Source organism: Lepisma saccharinum, chromosome 29, assembly GCF_977018435.1.
Source record: "Lepisma saccharinum chromosome 29, izLepSacc3.1, whole genome shotgun sequence".
Lineage (NCBI taxonomy): Eukaryota > Metazoa > Arthropoda > Insecta > Zygentoma > Lepismatidae > Lepisma > Lepisma saccharinum.
In genome coordinates, this window is record NC_139257.1 from 37,723,091 (window position 1) to 37,739,049 (window position 15,959).

General features: G+C 37.1%; 1 protein-coding gene across 2 annotated transcripts in view; it reads left to right on the forward strand.

Annotated features, from left to right (window-relative positions):
* stc (nuclear transcription factor, X-box binding stc) overlaps positions 1 to 15,959 on the forward strand; it is a 93,838-nt gene that overhangs the window by 16,235 nt on the left and 61,644 nt on the right. For both annotated transcript variants that reach the window (XM_083114863.1, XM_083114864.1), the window contains exons 3-4: positions 6,113 to 6,338; positions 9,432 to 9,595. In XM_083114863.1, the coding sequence (XP_082970989.1) occupies positions 6,113 to 6,338; positions 9,432 to 9,595 (390 nt within the window). The remainder of the gene's footprint in view (positions 1 to 6,112; positions 6,339 to 9,431; positions 9,596 to 15,959) is intronic.

Genomic DNA, 15,959 nt, shown 5'->3' on the forward strand with positions numbered 1-15,959 from the left:
TTATTTTGGTAAGAATTTACAATACTGTACCCTTCCGTAATTTCTATCCTACTTATACTCAAGAAATACGTAGTCCCGATGAATTATCTGAGATTAACATCTGGGGGTGACACGTAGAAATTGTTCATTAACGTGTAGAAGTTGTAAAATAAGCTTCTCAATTTTAGCTATCATGTTTGTTGACATGAACAATTGGTGTTTGCAGGTTACAAAAATGGCATCTTCCATGAGGAAATTTTGCTGTTATAGTGCTACGAAACTAACATTTTTTATTGGTCCGTGATCGCAATTGGCCCACAAACTATTCACGGATAGCCCCACGAACCATTCACAGTAAGGTTAGGTTAGGAAAGCATAGTTAAAATTTGGTGTTGTAGTAATATCAGAAATGTTAATTTCGTTATAAAACGTAGAATATTGCAATATACATTGTTTTCGCGGAGAAATACAGGGTTTCTGTTCCGATCACGAACCACTCAATTTAGCTTGTTTTGCAATTTCTACACGTGACCCCCAAATTTTAACTTCAAATTCATGATTAGGAGGCCTCAATTTATGAGTATGCGAAATATTACGAAAATCGGGGAAGGGTCCGGTATTGTAAATTCGCTCCGTTATTTGTCACCACCAAGCACTAAGCCTTCTGTGGCAGAGCGGTTAGCACACCATTCGGTGATGCCATGGGTCCCAGTTTTAATCCCAGCTTAAGAATGGGTGTTCTTTGTGAGTGCCCTTTTGTCAATTTCATTATATCATCCTCACATTCATGATTAGTCAAAAGTGGCAGAAAAGTGAAGTGAAATAAACCAAATAAGTAAATCAATCAACTGAGCCGCCAGCATTATTAAGGCATGTCTACATGCAACAAAATTTTCAGTCCTCCCCCCCCCCTTCCCCACCATTACCGCCACACACATATATTTTAGGGATTGGCCAATACCGATAAAGTACCGATATAAAATTTATTGATACTGATAACCAATATTCTACCGATCCGATATATAATTAGAAATGGGTCCTTGAAGAACCTGAAAGGTTCATTGACCTCCTTAATAAATGTGTATTTCGAGGTGAGTGCAGTGAAAAAGAAGTTGCATTTTTAGACATTTACGTTTTTTGAAAGTAGGGCATGGAGATATCCATAAAAATTATAACAAAATGGCAAAATTTTGCACTAAATTATCAGATATTTATCGATATATCGGATTGGTAAAATAATCGGTAATTTTACCGATACACCGATATGCCTATATTGGCTGATACCGATAGAGTACCGATTACCCATCCCTAATACCGTGCGTCCATTTCGATCTTCAGCCGAGAGATCGGGAGAAGCGTGGCGGGCGGCGCTGACGGAGATGCCGACATTTGCGGCCTGTAATGCCCGCTTACTTTTATGGACATATGCAGACATTTATATAAATATTGCAAAACGAGCACTAACCTGTGTTATAAGAGTTGTTCAAACTGATATCCACCAAGTGCCAAGTGTGTAGACTTTTGGGGGAGAATACGTTGAATAGCCTGAAACTTTCGTGCCTATAGCTAAAGTCCTTCTGGGTCGGGCCGAGAACTTATCAGCCCCCCTCGTAACGTGAACCTTGCGGCTGGCATTCCAATCCTCTCACTGACACAACACACATACATACTGCAATAACACAAACAAGTAACGGCAAGTAACCAATAATAACACACTTGCGCACAGTACGAAATTAACACGCTCTTGGTTTACATCTGCTCGCCACTATATTGACAGCTCTGTCGCGAAGGAACAAAAAACTCGAGCTCGGAGATTTCGAATTGCAAGGAAGCTCACGAACACCATTGACTTTTAACGGTTTCGTCTACAGCGTAATCTTGATACAGTGTTGCACATTCGAAACCTCCAAACGATCCCCATCGGCACAAAACTCTTTCAAGGATATAAACTTAAGCAGGACGTTAATGGTCAAAACTATGATTAAAATGTTTTATTATTTGTGGCTCTTAATATCGTTTCTAAAGCGTATTTTTTTGTGTATATAAGAGCAGAACTTGGATGAATTACAGATGATAAATTATAACACAGGTTAGTGCTCGTTTTGAAATATTTATATAAATGTCTGCATATGTCCATAAAAATAAGCGGGCATTACAGGCCGCAAATGTCGGCATCTCCGCCAGCGCCACCCGCCACGCTTCTCCCGATCTCTCGGCTGAAGATCGAAATGGACGCACTGTATATTTTAAAATTGTCATCCCTGTACTTTGAACAGTAATTCCATACACACTCGTATCCAAACACACACACACTTTCCTTTCCTCTAAATGTGTATAACACTCAAACTTTCTATGTTTAATTGCTACTATAGAACGCTTTATATACTCATGTAAATTCATCACATTTTACTTAGATGTAGCTATTGTATATTTTTTTACTACATAAGACATCAAGTCATTATTTGTATTAATATTGTTCCAAATGAAATGTTGTATGGCTTAATTGTAAACCTATTGAGATAGTAATAATAAATGGAATACAAATTTCATTTCTTAGTCAGGAGCATGTATAAGTCTTCTGTTGATTGTTTTTAAGTTGAATGCACAGAATCATTTGCAAACACAGTATGGTGTTCCTGTACTGCCAGTGAAAGAAATTCCTGCATATTGGAATTTGCATTAATATTAGAAGATGGTAATTAGCATCTGAATGTGTTTCTTATTTCAAATCACAATGAAATCGTCAGTTTGTGTGTGTACCACATAAGCATTTTTAGTATCATTGTGTAAATATTTGACTTGCATTATAGAAACATCTTGAAAAACTAATATTTGAGTATTATTACTTTTCATAATAAAAATTGCCTGTAAATTAGGTTAGAAATTATATTCACTTGCATATTTTAACCTTTTTAGTTGTCTCAATTACTTGACATTTCAAAGAATACAATACAGTTCAGGGTTGACACACATGTGTGTGTGTTTATACCCGAATTGTAGCTTCTGATACACGATTTTGGCATTTAATGTCTGCCATCTCACTAAATAAACTAATTTATTCTTGAATAGAGCAACATTGACAAAAATACAACCAAGGTCAAACTTCTGGAAACATCAGTGAACTTGGTGTAATTTAATATTCATAAATATGGTCTTGAAAGTATGTTGGCATTAATAATTGCTTTCTAATGCTCTGGACTGCAGACTGTAACACAGTAAATTTTCTATTTTCAATTGCAACAAGTAAAATTGTGTTGTGTATATGTAAAAAAAAACTTAATGAAGTACATCTTGACAGTGAACTTTGCTTGTTACTGTCACATATAATAAAAAATTAGCATACTAACTTCATTACCAATAAAAGAAAGAAGAATATAATTTTAAGGTATTCAACACAGGTTGATGATGCTTACGTTGTTACAATTTGTTTAACAAATTTTTAAAGAATAGCTTTTAAACTAACAAATGAAAATAAACAATATTACACGTTAGCAAGATTATATTGTTTATTATGCTTTTATTACTATTCCCTTTTTTCTTTTTTTTTTCTTTCCTGCATTCTTTTATGCATTCTTTATTTGTAGTGTCAAGTTTTTGTACAACTTCTATTTAGTATCCTACAGGTTTGCTGTGTGTCGGAAGAACCTGTAAAACAGGGAAATGTCAGGGAATTTTGCAGATCGCCTGATTTACGTACATTTTGGAGTCTGCTAGAGAAAAAGTTGCAAAATGAACAAGTGGTTCACTTTCACTTCTGGATTCGGTTCTTGTGATTCCACTCCCAAAATAATTTTCAGTTCAGATACTTGTTCCTTTCATTCTCAGATTCTCAGTCTTGTGCAAAATCATGGTTCCTTCGAATTTCTGTAATTTTCACATAGTGGAGGCACATAGTGGTTCAGATTCCACTTTAAACTGTAGGTCCAGTCCCGATTAGCCTTACTGTGCATAAAGTGGACTTAAAACAGCAAATCAATCAAAAAAATCTTGGCATTTCCTATAGAATTCCTACATTCAACAAAAATTTCTCTGGATGCTTTGTACTTTTAACCTTTTGCCGCCCAAGGCCTTTTTCACAAGTAAGCCTGTATTGCCTGAGCCGATTTTGAGTAAAATGCAGAGTTTCAATGAAATGAGTGTAGAACGGAGGCTAATTGCCCTAGAGAGATGAGTGATATACCGTTGTACGCGGAATGAACCAGAGATTCAGACTGTATGAAATTTTTGAAAATGTGGCGGTGGGGAGGGGGCTAACTCTCAAAATTCCAAAATTTCGGAGAAAAAAAATTTGGTTCCCCCACCCTCCCCCCAAGAAAAAAGTAAATGAGTGTTGACATGCACATGGAAATGATCGCTGACATGCAAGGAACACAAAAATATTTGCATTATTATCATATGACCAATGTAACTTGAGTTGTACCCCCAAAAGGAATGGTCGGCATGCCACTGATTCAAGCTTCAAAATGCAGCGGTACCTTGAAATGACTATAGCTCAGAAACTAAATGCCCTAGAGATATGAAAGATATACCGTTGTACGCAGAATGAATCACAGATTTAGACGATATATAATTTATGCACATTTGGCGTATATATGGAGGGGGAAAGGGGGGAAATCCCCTCAAAAATACTTTTCTTAAAAGAATGGTGTTCCCCCCACCCTGAAAAAAGATGTCAAAATGCAAAATTTATGCAAATTTGGTGTATATATGGAGGGGGGAGGGAGAAAGCTCCCAAAAATTATTTTAAAAAATTGTCACTTCACCCAAAAAATGTCCTCGCACTTGGGCACAAAATGACACCTACGCACAACATTCACGGACGAAATGCTAGAACATAGTGACAAATGAACGCCAATTCTTGCAGCTGCTTGAAATTCTATTTTTAGACAATGCTGGGTAACCCCTGTTGCCACTTGTGCAAAAAAACAAAGGTTTCCTTCAGCGCGCTTCGAAATTCCATTCTCACAACGCAGATTCAACAACCAGTCTTACCCCGCCCCCTTCCCCCCACCCCCTGCTTGCACCCTCACGGAAAACTTTCATTTTGACATCGGATACTGATAAACAAGCTTCCTTCGAATGCACTTAGCAGGAGGGAGTGAAAAGCATTGCTTTAGAACAACAATGCCGGTCTTCCTTTGTCGGCAAAAAAATTGACCTTGAAAAGAGACGTAAAAGAGAAGTCCCTTTTCCCGCCTTTCCCCTTCCATTTTCATGAAGACAAAAAAAATGCAAAAAACCATTTCTGTTAAATACATGTGTTAGGAACAATATAAAAAAATAAAATCGAAATTCTAGCCAAAAATAGAAAAGTTATAATGTAAAAACTATGACCTTGACATATCATTTCGAACGAGACGCTTGGTCCCCTGAGGGTTACTTTTGGGTATCTCGTTCGAGACACTTGGGCAGCAAAAGGTTAAATGTAAGCAAAAAACCAGCATTTTCTACGACACTGTAAATCTGCTAGAGAATAAAAAATTGTGTATGGTTTATGTAAGATTATATTGTTTATGAACTTTTTTTGTTTTTATATTGTGGAGATCTGTTATGGTGAAAACATTTATCTCTGTTACCTTAGGCTGAAGGCTAGATGAACGGGACTGTGCCACCCAATACATTTGATGCCAAACTTAATTTCACATTTTATTCTTCGAATTTTCACATGCTTTTGTGCATGTAGAATGAAATTTGCTAAAAAAATAAAAAGTTGTGAAAGTGAATATTCATAATAATTAACAGATTATATATTTAATTGAAAAGCACAAGGTTCAAAAGCAAAAATCATGATGATAAACATGTCTGGAAAATTTCATTTTTGGCCTGGAAAACCTGGAAATGCAATGGAATTTCATAATTAAAAAATCATCATAGGTACCTTAATCCTAACACCAAAATAAAGATGTTTCTAACTAAATGAAAGTTCCTAATTGTTAAATTGGGTATCAAGTTGTCTTTCACCTGTCTCAATGAATACAGAAACTGACTTAAAATAACTGCAACAGAACAATTCCGAATTTGATTTTAACAAACAGAAGAATTTTAAAAACTAGACTCCTAGATACAAGTGACTCCCAACTGGCATACTTTAAGATTTTAAATTATTGTGCGCTTCTTGTTGTCGTTACATTAGATTCAGGTTGGAGATGCCCTGCCTGTCAGAATGTAACCGAGAAGGTTCCCTACCAGTATCTGTGTTTCTGCGGGAAGGTGCAGGAACCTGAATGGAATCGCCAGGACACTCCACACACTTGCGGAGAAGTGTGCGGAAAATCTCGGAAGCAGGTGGACTGTACACATCACTGTACTGTGCTCTGCCACCCAGGGCCTTGCCCAACATGCACTGCCCAGGTCACAAGGTAAGCATGGATAGTTATGTCATGCTGTTATAAATACAGGGTGTCCAGGAAAAGAACTAAAGTCGTTTTCACATTCAGAAGACACAACGGCGCTTATGGAGAATAAATACAGGGTGTCCAGGAAAAGAACTAAAGTCGTTTTCACATTCAGAAGACACAACGGCGCTTATGGAGAAACCGCACAGTGTTGCCAATACAGAGCTAGCTCATGTCGCCGGGAAATGATGAGCTTCCTTCACAATGAAGGTGTTACATATTTTGTATATATAATGATAATTATATGTAATTATTAATATTATACTGTGAACGTTACAGTTCATTAGCATGTCATTTTCCCATTAGATTTAATTTAATACACAGGCACATTTAATATTAATTCGCCTTTCTCTGTAATTATTTCATAGAATAACATTGAGATTATTGTATTTTGCGACAGCACTAATGTTGCTCACAACAGCATCATTGGAAATAATTGTCAATTATTAAATTTAAGTAATTGCAATTCTATTATAACAAACTGCATGAAGTTAATATTTTTACTGAATGCAAATAAAATAACAACTCCAAAACTTGGTGGTGAATGCTGTGGTGAGTCAGCTCAAGATGGCCAGACAACGTCTCCTTACTTCGCGCGCGGTTCGGGTTAAAAAGAAACTCAAAATGCATGGAAGTAATATTTCTGGGAACCTTTGAGTGATTATAAAGAATGATTTCATTATTTTCTCCACAACTTTGTCGCTTGACGTTTTTACTTGGAATTACAGAACAAAAAATGGCCAGCGACGACATTTTCTACTGCACGAATATAAAAAATCTCCACATACTTTATTTGAATATTTTTTAATGCGAATATGCTTTAAAGTATTGATCAATTCTGAGCACCACCATCACCTATGACAATTAAAAAACAGTGTCAATTTTTTTAATAATGAATGCTTCAATTTTACGGCATTTTTCAACGTTAGGAATGAAAACAATGTAAAAAGTTTGTTTTCACAGAAAATTTGAGTTTTTAATTTATCTAAAAATATGTAAGCAAGTTACCAGTTATTTGTGTTCACCATCGTATTCTCTACAAAATTTCCTGCAAAACTGCAGGTACCGATTTTACGTAAGCTAAATTTGTAAATCGAGAAATTTCACAACAGCACGCTCGTATTTCCCATAAGAAAAGCATTGTCCATAAGAGCCCATTGTGTCTTCTGAACGTGAAAATGACTTTAGTAGCACTGATATGTGTACATTGGCCGCTATCAGTTAGCATGTTCTACCTCATAATTGCAATAACATGTTGAAAATGTTATTCAAATAAGCACATTTTCACATTTATGTTCATATTGACTTAACTAAATAATGCTGTACTTTTTCTTTGTATTAATATTTTTTATTCAATTTTTAAACACAATTTCATGTGTGTTTCCAAGAGTTAAATAAAGATTAGGACCGAGGTGTCATTGCTAATACTGATGTCAGTGATATTGGAATGTAGTGGTTGAATTTCATTCACTTATAGCAACTGATACTCTTGGGAGTGTGGGTGTCTTGCTGTGTCTGCAAATATGCCAGTGTTTTGCAAAGTGCTGGCTTCAACGCTGTGATCAAAATGATTAATTTGAAATTTTATTTTAAAGCTTACCTCTGGTAGATTTACTATGGTAATGCTCCTCAATAGAAAAACCTATATAGTGCGGTCAGAAAATATTTCACTTCCGGCGGAGAACGTGCCCTTTGGGGGGCAGATACTACAATAATTCTCGAACCTAAAATGCCCCAGACCCCAAGTTTTTAAGCCCTCGTTTGTCTGTAATGGCTTGAACTATTTTAATTTCATGGGCCTAGTCTGACACTGTTTTCAATGCTACTGTTGAGTTCTGGCACATTCAAAACATAAAGTTCGATAAAAGCAAATAGCTGAAAGGGTTATTTCTAGACATTTTGCGGCCATATTGGCTGCCATATCTAATATTATTTGATAAAGTGGATCTTTTTAATGTCTTATTATCATAATGCAGTTATAAACTGCAAATTAGGTGAAAATAAAATGTCATGAATGATAAAGAACTGCAATAAACTAACATGTTTCAGGTCTAGAATCTTCGTCATGACCGCCATTTTGAAGAAACCATTACAGACAAACGAGGGCTTAAAAACTTGGTGTTTGGGGCATTTTAGGTTCGGGAATTAATGTAGTATTCGCCCCCAAAGAGCACGTTCTCCGCCGGAAGTGAAATATTCTCCCATTTTTTCTTGCTTTCCAACCGCACTAGTATCTTAAAATTTGCAAATATTCTGACCAAGGAAGTCTGTATTTCAGTAAATCAACACTTAACATCGTGACGTTTCATCCCCGTATCAGAGTCTTCCTCAGAATTGAAACCAAACTAAAATGCAATAGAGCTGAAACAGAAAGACATATAGGCATACGTGTCTTCTTGTTTGAACTTTATTTAATTTTAGTTTGTTTTCAAGTCCGACGAAGACCCTGATAGGGATTTGAAACTTAACGTTGTTAAGTGTTTTTTAATTGAAATATAAGACTCCCTTGGTCAGCATACGTAGTGTAGTTTCTATCATGAAAACATGATATAAAATACTACATAGATTTTCAGCAAAAAATACAGACTTGACCAGGACGTGATGCCTAATTTAATGAATTGACATCTCTACACTGGGAGGAACCAGACAACGTCGACATCTACAGTGTTTCAAAGGCAACAGATCCCATTGCTGTAGACAATTCCACACAGGTAAAACAGCGCCAGCGAAAAAATCAGGCGAAAGCAGGCCGGCTCGGTAGCTGAGTGCTAGAGCAACGACATTGTATACTAGAGACCCAGGTCCGAGTCTTGGTCGAGCCTGTATTTTTCGCAGAAAATCTATGGAGTACATCTGTGTGTGCCTAATTTAATGATAAGAAATATTCTGAATTACTCAATAGTAGTACAATTTTATGTATCAGTATTGATAAAAATGTCAGCGGTGCTATCAGATCAGCCCAAATAAGAATTTTTTGTGTTGATAGTTGAGAAACTTCAAGTTTTAGTTCAAATACAATACAGTAGAAAGTTCTACAATTTTTTAAATGTTTTGTAGGAGTTGCCCATGTGAAAAAATCACTCAAGTTGTGAAATGTGGTTTGGACCAGCCACTGCTGTGTGGGCAAGTCTGCGGGAAGGCCCTTAATTGCTTAATACACACTTGCACTAAGCAGTGCCATGTGGGATCCTGCGGGGATTGCCCAGAGACAGTCAAACAAGGTATGTACTACAGTTTCTCCATAATCAAATTATCATGAAGTCAAATAGAAGTAAGTAGGGATGTGACGAAGCTGAAAATTTACCGATGCCGATGTACTCATCGATAATTTTTGGAACCGATACCGATATTTAACCGATTCCGATAATAAGATTATTAAACAGAAATGGGATGTTATTTTCAGCATGATAAAAATAAATTTACTATACATTTCTATTGCATATCATATGTATATACATATATATTCTCAAGAGATGCGAATGTACATTTGTATCTACAAATGGTGGTTATGTGAACCTTTAAGAACATGGATTCTCAAGAGATTTAACATTAGTACACAAGCAGTTCTTTGAAATGCAAAATGAATTCCTGTTCTTAATGTTGGCAATTTACTGCTGCCAGATTCAACTTCAGAAACACGAGTTTTGGAAGCACTTCAGGAATTAACCTACTTCTTCTCTTATCACAAATCTGTTCAGCAACACTGAACACTCGATCACTGAATACTGATGCAGCAGGTATACCAAGTATTTTCTCAGCACTTGCTTCAGGTTTGAATACTCGTTTTTGAATTTCCAATACAACAGCAGATCCTGGTTCAGCAATGTACTGTTTTATTTCCGATTTTGAGTTAGGTTGATCCTCTGAATGAGAGTTTGCAGTCATTTTATAACAAAAACTCTACAATAATGATGAATCATAACCTAATTGTCAATAAATCTTACAAAACTAAAATATAAAACTTATTAGAAGGTAAAAACTCTAGTATAATCTGTACCAGTTTAAATATCGGATTTTTGCTGATGCCAATATGTCAGCTTCTGGCGATTTTCATACATCTGTAATTGGCTTCGGCACATCCCTAGAAGTAAGCATTGCATTGCTCAATACTTGTTTGTTTTTTTAATTGAAAAGAACAGTACATTACGATTTATATGCATCACATCCATAGTGGCTCAGTTCCCAGTTTAAACTGTAGGTCCAGGCCTGTTCAACCTATCTGAGCATAGGACAACAATGAATTTGGTACTAATATTCTTGGTGTTTTTGTATTAGCATTATGTAAACATTTCAATGCACATAAAAGAATTATCCAGAATGTTAGACCAAGTTATTAGCTAATATACTCAAGGAGTAGACTGATCTTTCTAATACAGTGATAAAAGCAGTAGTCCAACTCAAGCTGTATAGAACATGTTGCTATTTTTTACAATCCTGCAGCAGATAAAAGGTATTGAAAATGTGTAAAGAGAGAGATTTTTGTATTCATAATTCAGTTATTTACAGAAGATACCAGAAATTAAATTCGACTTGTTTGACAACATACCTATCCACCAAACATGACATTCTGATGCTCTTAGTAATATGTGAAAGAGAAAACATTAATACAGGGTGGCGACAGACCTGGAAAACCGGGAAAAGTCAGGGAATTTGAGGTGTCAAAAAAAGTCAGGGAAATGTCAGGGAATTTCGTCTTCATTGACTTTTTAATTTTTTATTTATTTATTTATTTATTTAAAGATATCGTTATGGAACTCTGCACGGGAACAGGAAATCTCGTTCGTAAGTTTCGGCCTCAACTTTTAGGCGTATCACAACCACGGCGCCAGAAACCAGTGATGGCAGGAGGAGAGAGAGAGAGAGAAATTTCTCTCGCCCGGGCTTCTCGGCGGGAATTTTAAATTCGAACACTCTTTGGAGGAAAATTGTTATAACTCGGGCACTATGAGAGCAATCTACTTCGGATAACTTTTGTTTTTCAGCTAAAACATCAGCGCATGCAGCCGTGTACAATTCAGAACGCCGAACCGAGGAAGGGGGTTTGGGGGGCGCGACCCCCGAATTTCAATGGAAAAAACATAAAAATCTGGAGTTTGCCCCTTCTTCCCCTGCTATTTTGGAGAGAGGGCGCAAACTTTAGTATTCTTTTCAAACAATGGATGTTTCCAAATAGAATGAAACATGTTTCATGTTATTCGGTGCCATACAAGTTGAATAATAAGCCAAAATGTGAAACTCTGTTTTTTACGAAAAATAGGTAATTTGCATATTGCTCAGAAAATTGTTATAACTCGGGCACTATGGGAGGAATCTACTTCGAATAAGTTTTGTTTTGCAGCTAGGACATCACAGCATGTAACCGTGTACAATTCAGAACGCCGGACCGAGGAAGGTGGGTTTGGGGGGCACGACCCCCGAATTCCATTGAAAGAAACAAAAATCTGGAGTTTGCCCCCTCTTCTCCCGCTATTTTGGGGAGAAGGCGCAGACCTTAGTATTCTCTTCAAAGAATGGATGTTTTCAAATAGAATGAAACATGTTTCATGTTCTTCGGTGCCATACAAGTTGAATAATAAGCCAAAATGCGAAACTCTGTTTTTTTACGAAAAATAGGTAATTTGCATATTGCTCAGAAAATTGTTATAACTCGGGCACTATGGGAGCAATCTACTTCGGATAAGTTTTGTTTTGCAGCTAGAACATCAGAGCATCCAACCGTATACAACTCAGAACGCCGACCCGAGGAAGGGGGTTTTGGGGACGCGACCCCCGAATTTCAATGAAAAATATGGAGTTTGACCCCCTCTTCTCCCGCTATTTGGGAAGAAGGCGTGAAGTTTAGTATTCTCTTCAAAGAATGGACATTTCTCAAGAGAATGTAACATGTTTCATGTTCTTGGGTGCCATACGAGTTGAATTATAAGCCAAAATGTGATTTTTTATTTTTTTTATTTATTTTTACGAAAAATAGGTAATTTGCATTTTTGGAGGAAAATTGTTATAACTCGAGCACTATGGGAGAAATCTACTTTGGATAAGTTTTGTTTTACAGCTAAAACACCATAGCATGGAACCGTGTACAATTTAGAATGCCGAACTGAGGAAGGGGGGTTTGGGGGGCGCGACCCCCGAATTTCAATGAAAAATCTGGAGTTTGCCCCCTCTTTTCCCGCTATTTTGGGGAGAAGGCGCAAACCTTAGTATTCTCTTCAAAGAATGGACGTTTCCAAACAGATTGAAACATGTTTCATGTTCCTGGGTGCCATACAAGTTGAATAATGAGCCAAAATGTGAAACTGTTCGGAAATGTGGCATGGATATGTTGCGGAGAGGGGGGGAGGAGGTTGGTCATCAATATGAATTTCCCAGGCTTGCTCCAGACCTGTGTCAGAGTTTCCACCCAAACATAAGAGTATGAAGGTCCAAAAAGCACATTCATTTCGTAATCTGCACCATGATACCATATGGTATCATCGGGCGAGTACGACCTTACTCTGATGATACCATATGCTATCATCGGGGAGTAAAGGTTCAGCCTCTAAATATTACGTGGAAAATTCATTGAATTATCATTTTTTCTTGTCCTTATGGGAGTAGTAAGGGGACTTGTCAACAGATGGAGGGGATAAGAGCGGGTGGTACCGTCCGTTAGTTGTCAGACGTCGTAGAAAGGCATTTTGTTGGGCAAACTAAAGGAACATGGAAACAAATAGGTTCCATTGATACATACAATTTTGTCGAATATCGCCACGACAAAGTACCTCACTACAACATGCGACAGAAATTGCATGGACTGCAACATCCAACAAAAATCGCATGCATAAACAAGAAGAGCTTTAGACTGCAAATATGCTGCTCGAATGTTGTTACTCTTCTGGCTCACTTCACCTTATTTAATGTAGCAGTGCTTACGAAGGTTTTCTTTCATCATCCTGACGTTTTACTGGTTTCGCACAAGTTAACATACTTTTACAATGACATTGCACTATTCTTAGATATCAAGAAGAATCCAACCAAATGGGATATATATTGAATACTATCACGAAAAAGTGAAACATAAATCTGCATTGGTGAACGTTATAAAAATTGGCAAGTGCATTCTCCCAACCTCAAATTTACTGCAACACTAGTATTGCAATGAAATTAACGCCACTCTCTGTCCTGTCTGTTGAAACTCGTGAGAGATGGTAATTAATCTCTCACTGAGTAAGGTTAATGTCCAATATTATGAAAAAAATACTAATAAGAAATACGTAAATATTTTAATATCATATTTACTCGAATCATTCAATCATAAAAGCAAATCACTTTCTTCAAGAATTAACTTTTCTCTGCCAGCCCTGCTAAATTTTCACTTTCCATCTACTGATTTATACGAGGGGTGGTCAGTAATTTCCAATTAGTAGGGACATTGATTTTTGCAAACGCCAAAACCGTGAAAAATGCGAAGTTATGTGTAGGAATGTGCAGTGATGTCTGGACACATTTTTCGCCCGTTCGAAATAATGCGAATTTGGCATAAAATGTGATTTGTTGGCGTTTTTTTTAAAAGAGATGTCCTAAAATAATGGAAAATTCCATGAAATCCAACATTCTTGTATTTTCTAGGCCATGTTTGTGTACATAGAACATGCAAGTTTTCCAACATTTTACTCAAGAGTAAACTATAGAGTTCTACGTACATGGAATAATTCCGACAGCCACATTAAATCATGCATTTCCTACGATTTTTTCAACTTCTATCAAAACCATTTGCATCTCAGAGCAAAGTGACAGGGTTCTAACAGGAGATCGAGTGCGTACCTACTATCACACGGAAGCCATATCTTCGTATTTGTCGCACGAGATATGTTTTGAATTACCAAGCTAAGTGCGCACCATCGGCATTTGTCGAGCGAGTTATAATAGAACTCCGTCATTAGGGTGTCTGACTACTATGCAAGAGACCCAGGGCCGATCCCCTGCGGGGGATAACCGGGATGTTTTCCACTTATTAAAACTGCTCTGGCGCCCACCCAGCATCATATGAAGCTGATACCTTGAGGAAACTTTGAAGAATAATGGTAGCCAGGAGCATGGTGCTGATCACATCACCCCTACCTTCAGTCGTGATTAAGAAATTGTAGGGCCCTAACTCTACACTACACTTTCATGGAAAAGTGCAGGGGAGCACTTTACTTTTACTTCCTCAAAAATCTGTTCCAACATATCAAACTGTCACGAAAATACGTAGACCATATGACCTACAATTTAAAATAAAAGTTTAAAAGCACAATGGAGTATTACATTTCGGTATATTTGGCAGATAAATGTTTTGGGAAACGTAACACTAACAAGTCAAAAAAAGATAATGCCAATTTTTGGTGCCATAATATATCGGTATCTGTCACGTGAGATTGATTGATTTTAATTTTTTGGGTGCGTCGCCACTTATGGTCATTATGCACCCTTCAGAATATACGGAGAAAATTTCATTATCTAAAATCCTTACCTTCAAATTAAAAAAGGGGTATGGAAAATAACTTTCCAAAATAACTTCCAAATATATCAAAATCTCACGAAGAGGCGTAAGCCATGTGACTTACAATTTGAAACAGTAGTTTAAAAATACCATGTAGGTATAATTTCAGATATTTGCCAGAAAATGCTCTAAAATGAAAATGTGAATTTTGGGAAAAATAACACCGTGTAGTAAAAAATAAGAAAATACACCAATTTAAAAAAAATAACAAAGTATCAAGGTCTCTACCGATTAGGCATAAATAAAACAAGAATATCAGCTGTAATTTATTGCATTAGTAACAGTGAGTCCTAACCTAATTTTCGGCATAATCATTAATCACCACCATTGTTCTGGCATTTGTTGTAGCACGGCACTAAATTTTGTATGCCCATGGTATATGTCTCTTGACAGCAAAGACTGGAACTATCTCTACCGCAGTGTAGCTGTCAAATCTTTGCCCTGCCAGAAACCTCTTCAGTTAAACAAAGAGATGAAAGTCTGTACATTCAAGGCCAGGGCTATACAGTGAGTGGTCCAAGATCTCTCACCTGAAGTGATGCAAAGGGCCCGTATGTACTCAGCTGTATGAGGTTGTGCACATTCGATTGGCCTTCCGTGAATTGTCTGCGCCATCGTCTGACCATACTATCACTCACAACGTCAGGTCTGTACACCTCACACGATTGCTGGTGGCTGTGCCAAATTCTGAGCATGCAATGTAGGCTACATCACAGTCGGTGGGAGACTATATGAGAGCTGCAATCTTTAACCTAGAACTGTCCTAAAACGGCTGCATTGCAACTGTACCAGATTACAGTTACATGCCACTTCTTCCTGCCTGCATTTGTATGTGTCGCTCTCCGACCGCTAGTGCTGCGTATAGGCACCATTTGAGCTTTTTTCAGGATGACCCTCGTATATGAACTTTCAGAAGCTTTTATTATTAGAGTGTTCCTGTTTTAATGTGTGGTTGGCTAAATCAGCTACCTATACAATGCAATTCTATAAATGCCTTGCATTAAATTTCTAATACCTACATATCCTTTTCGTCAGCAATAATGGTATAACTGCATGTTGTCAGT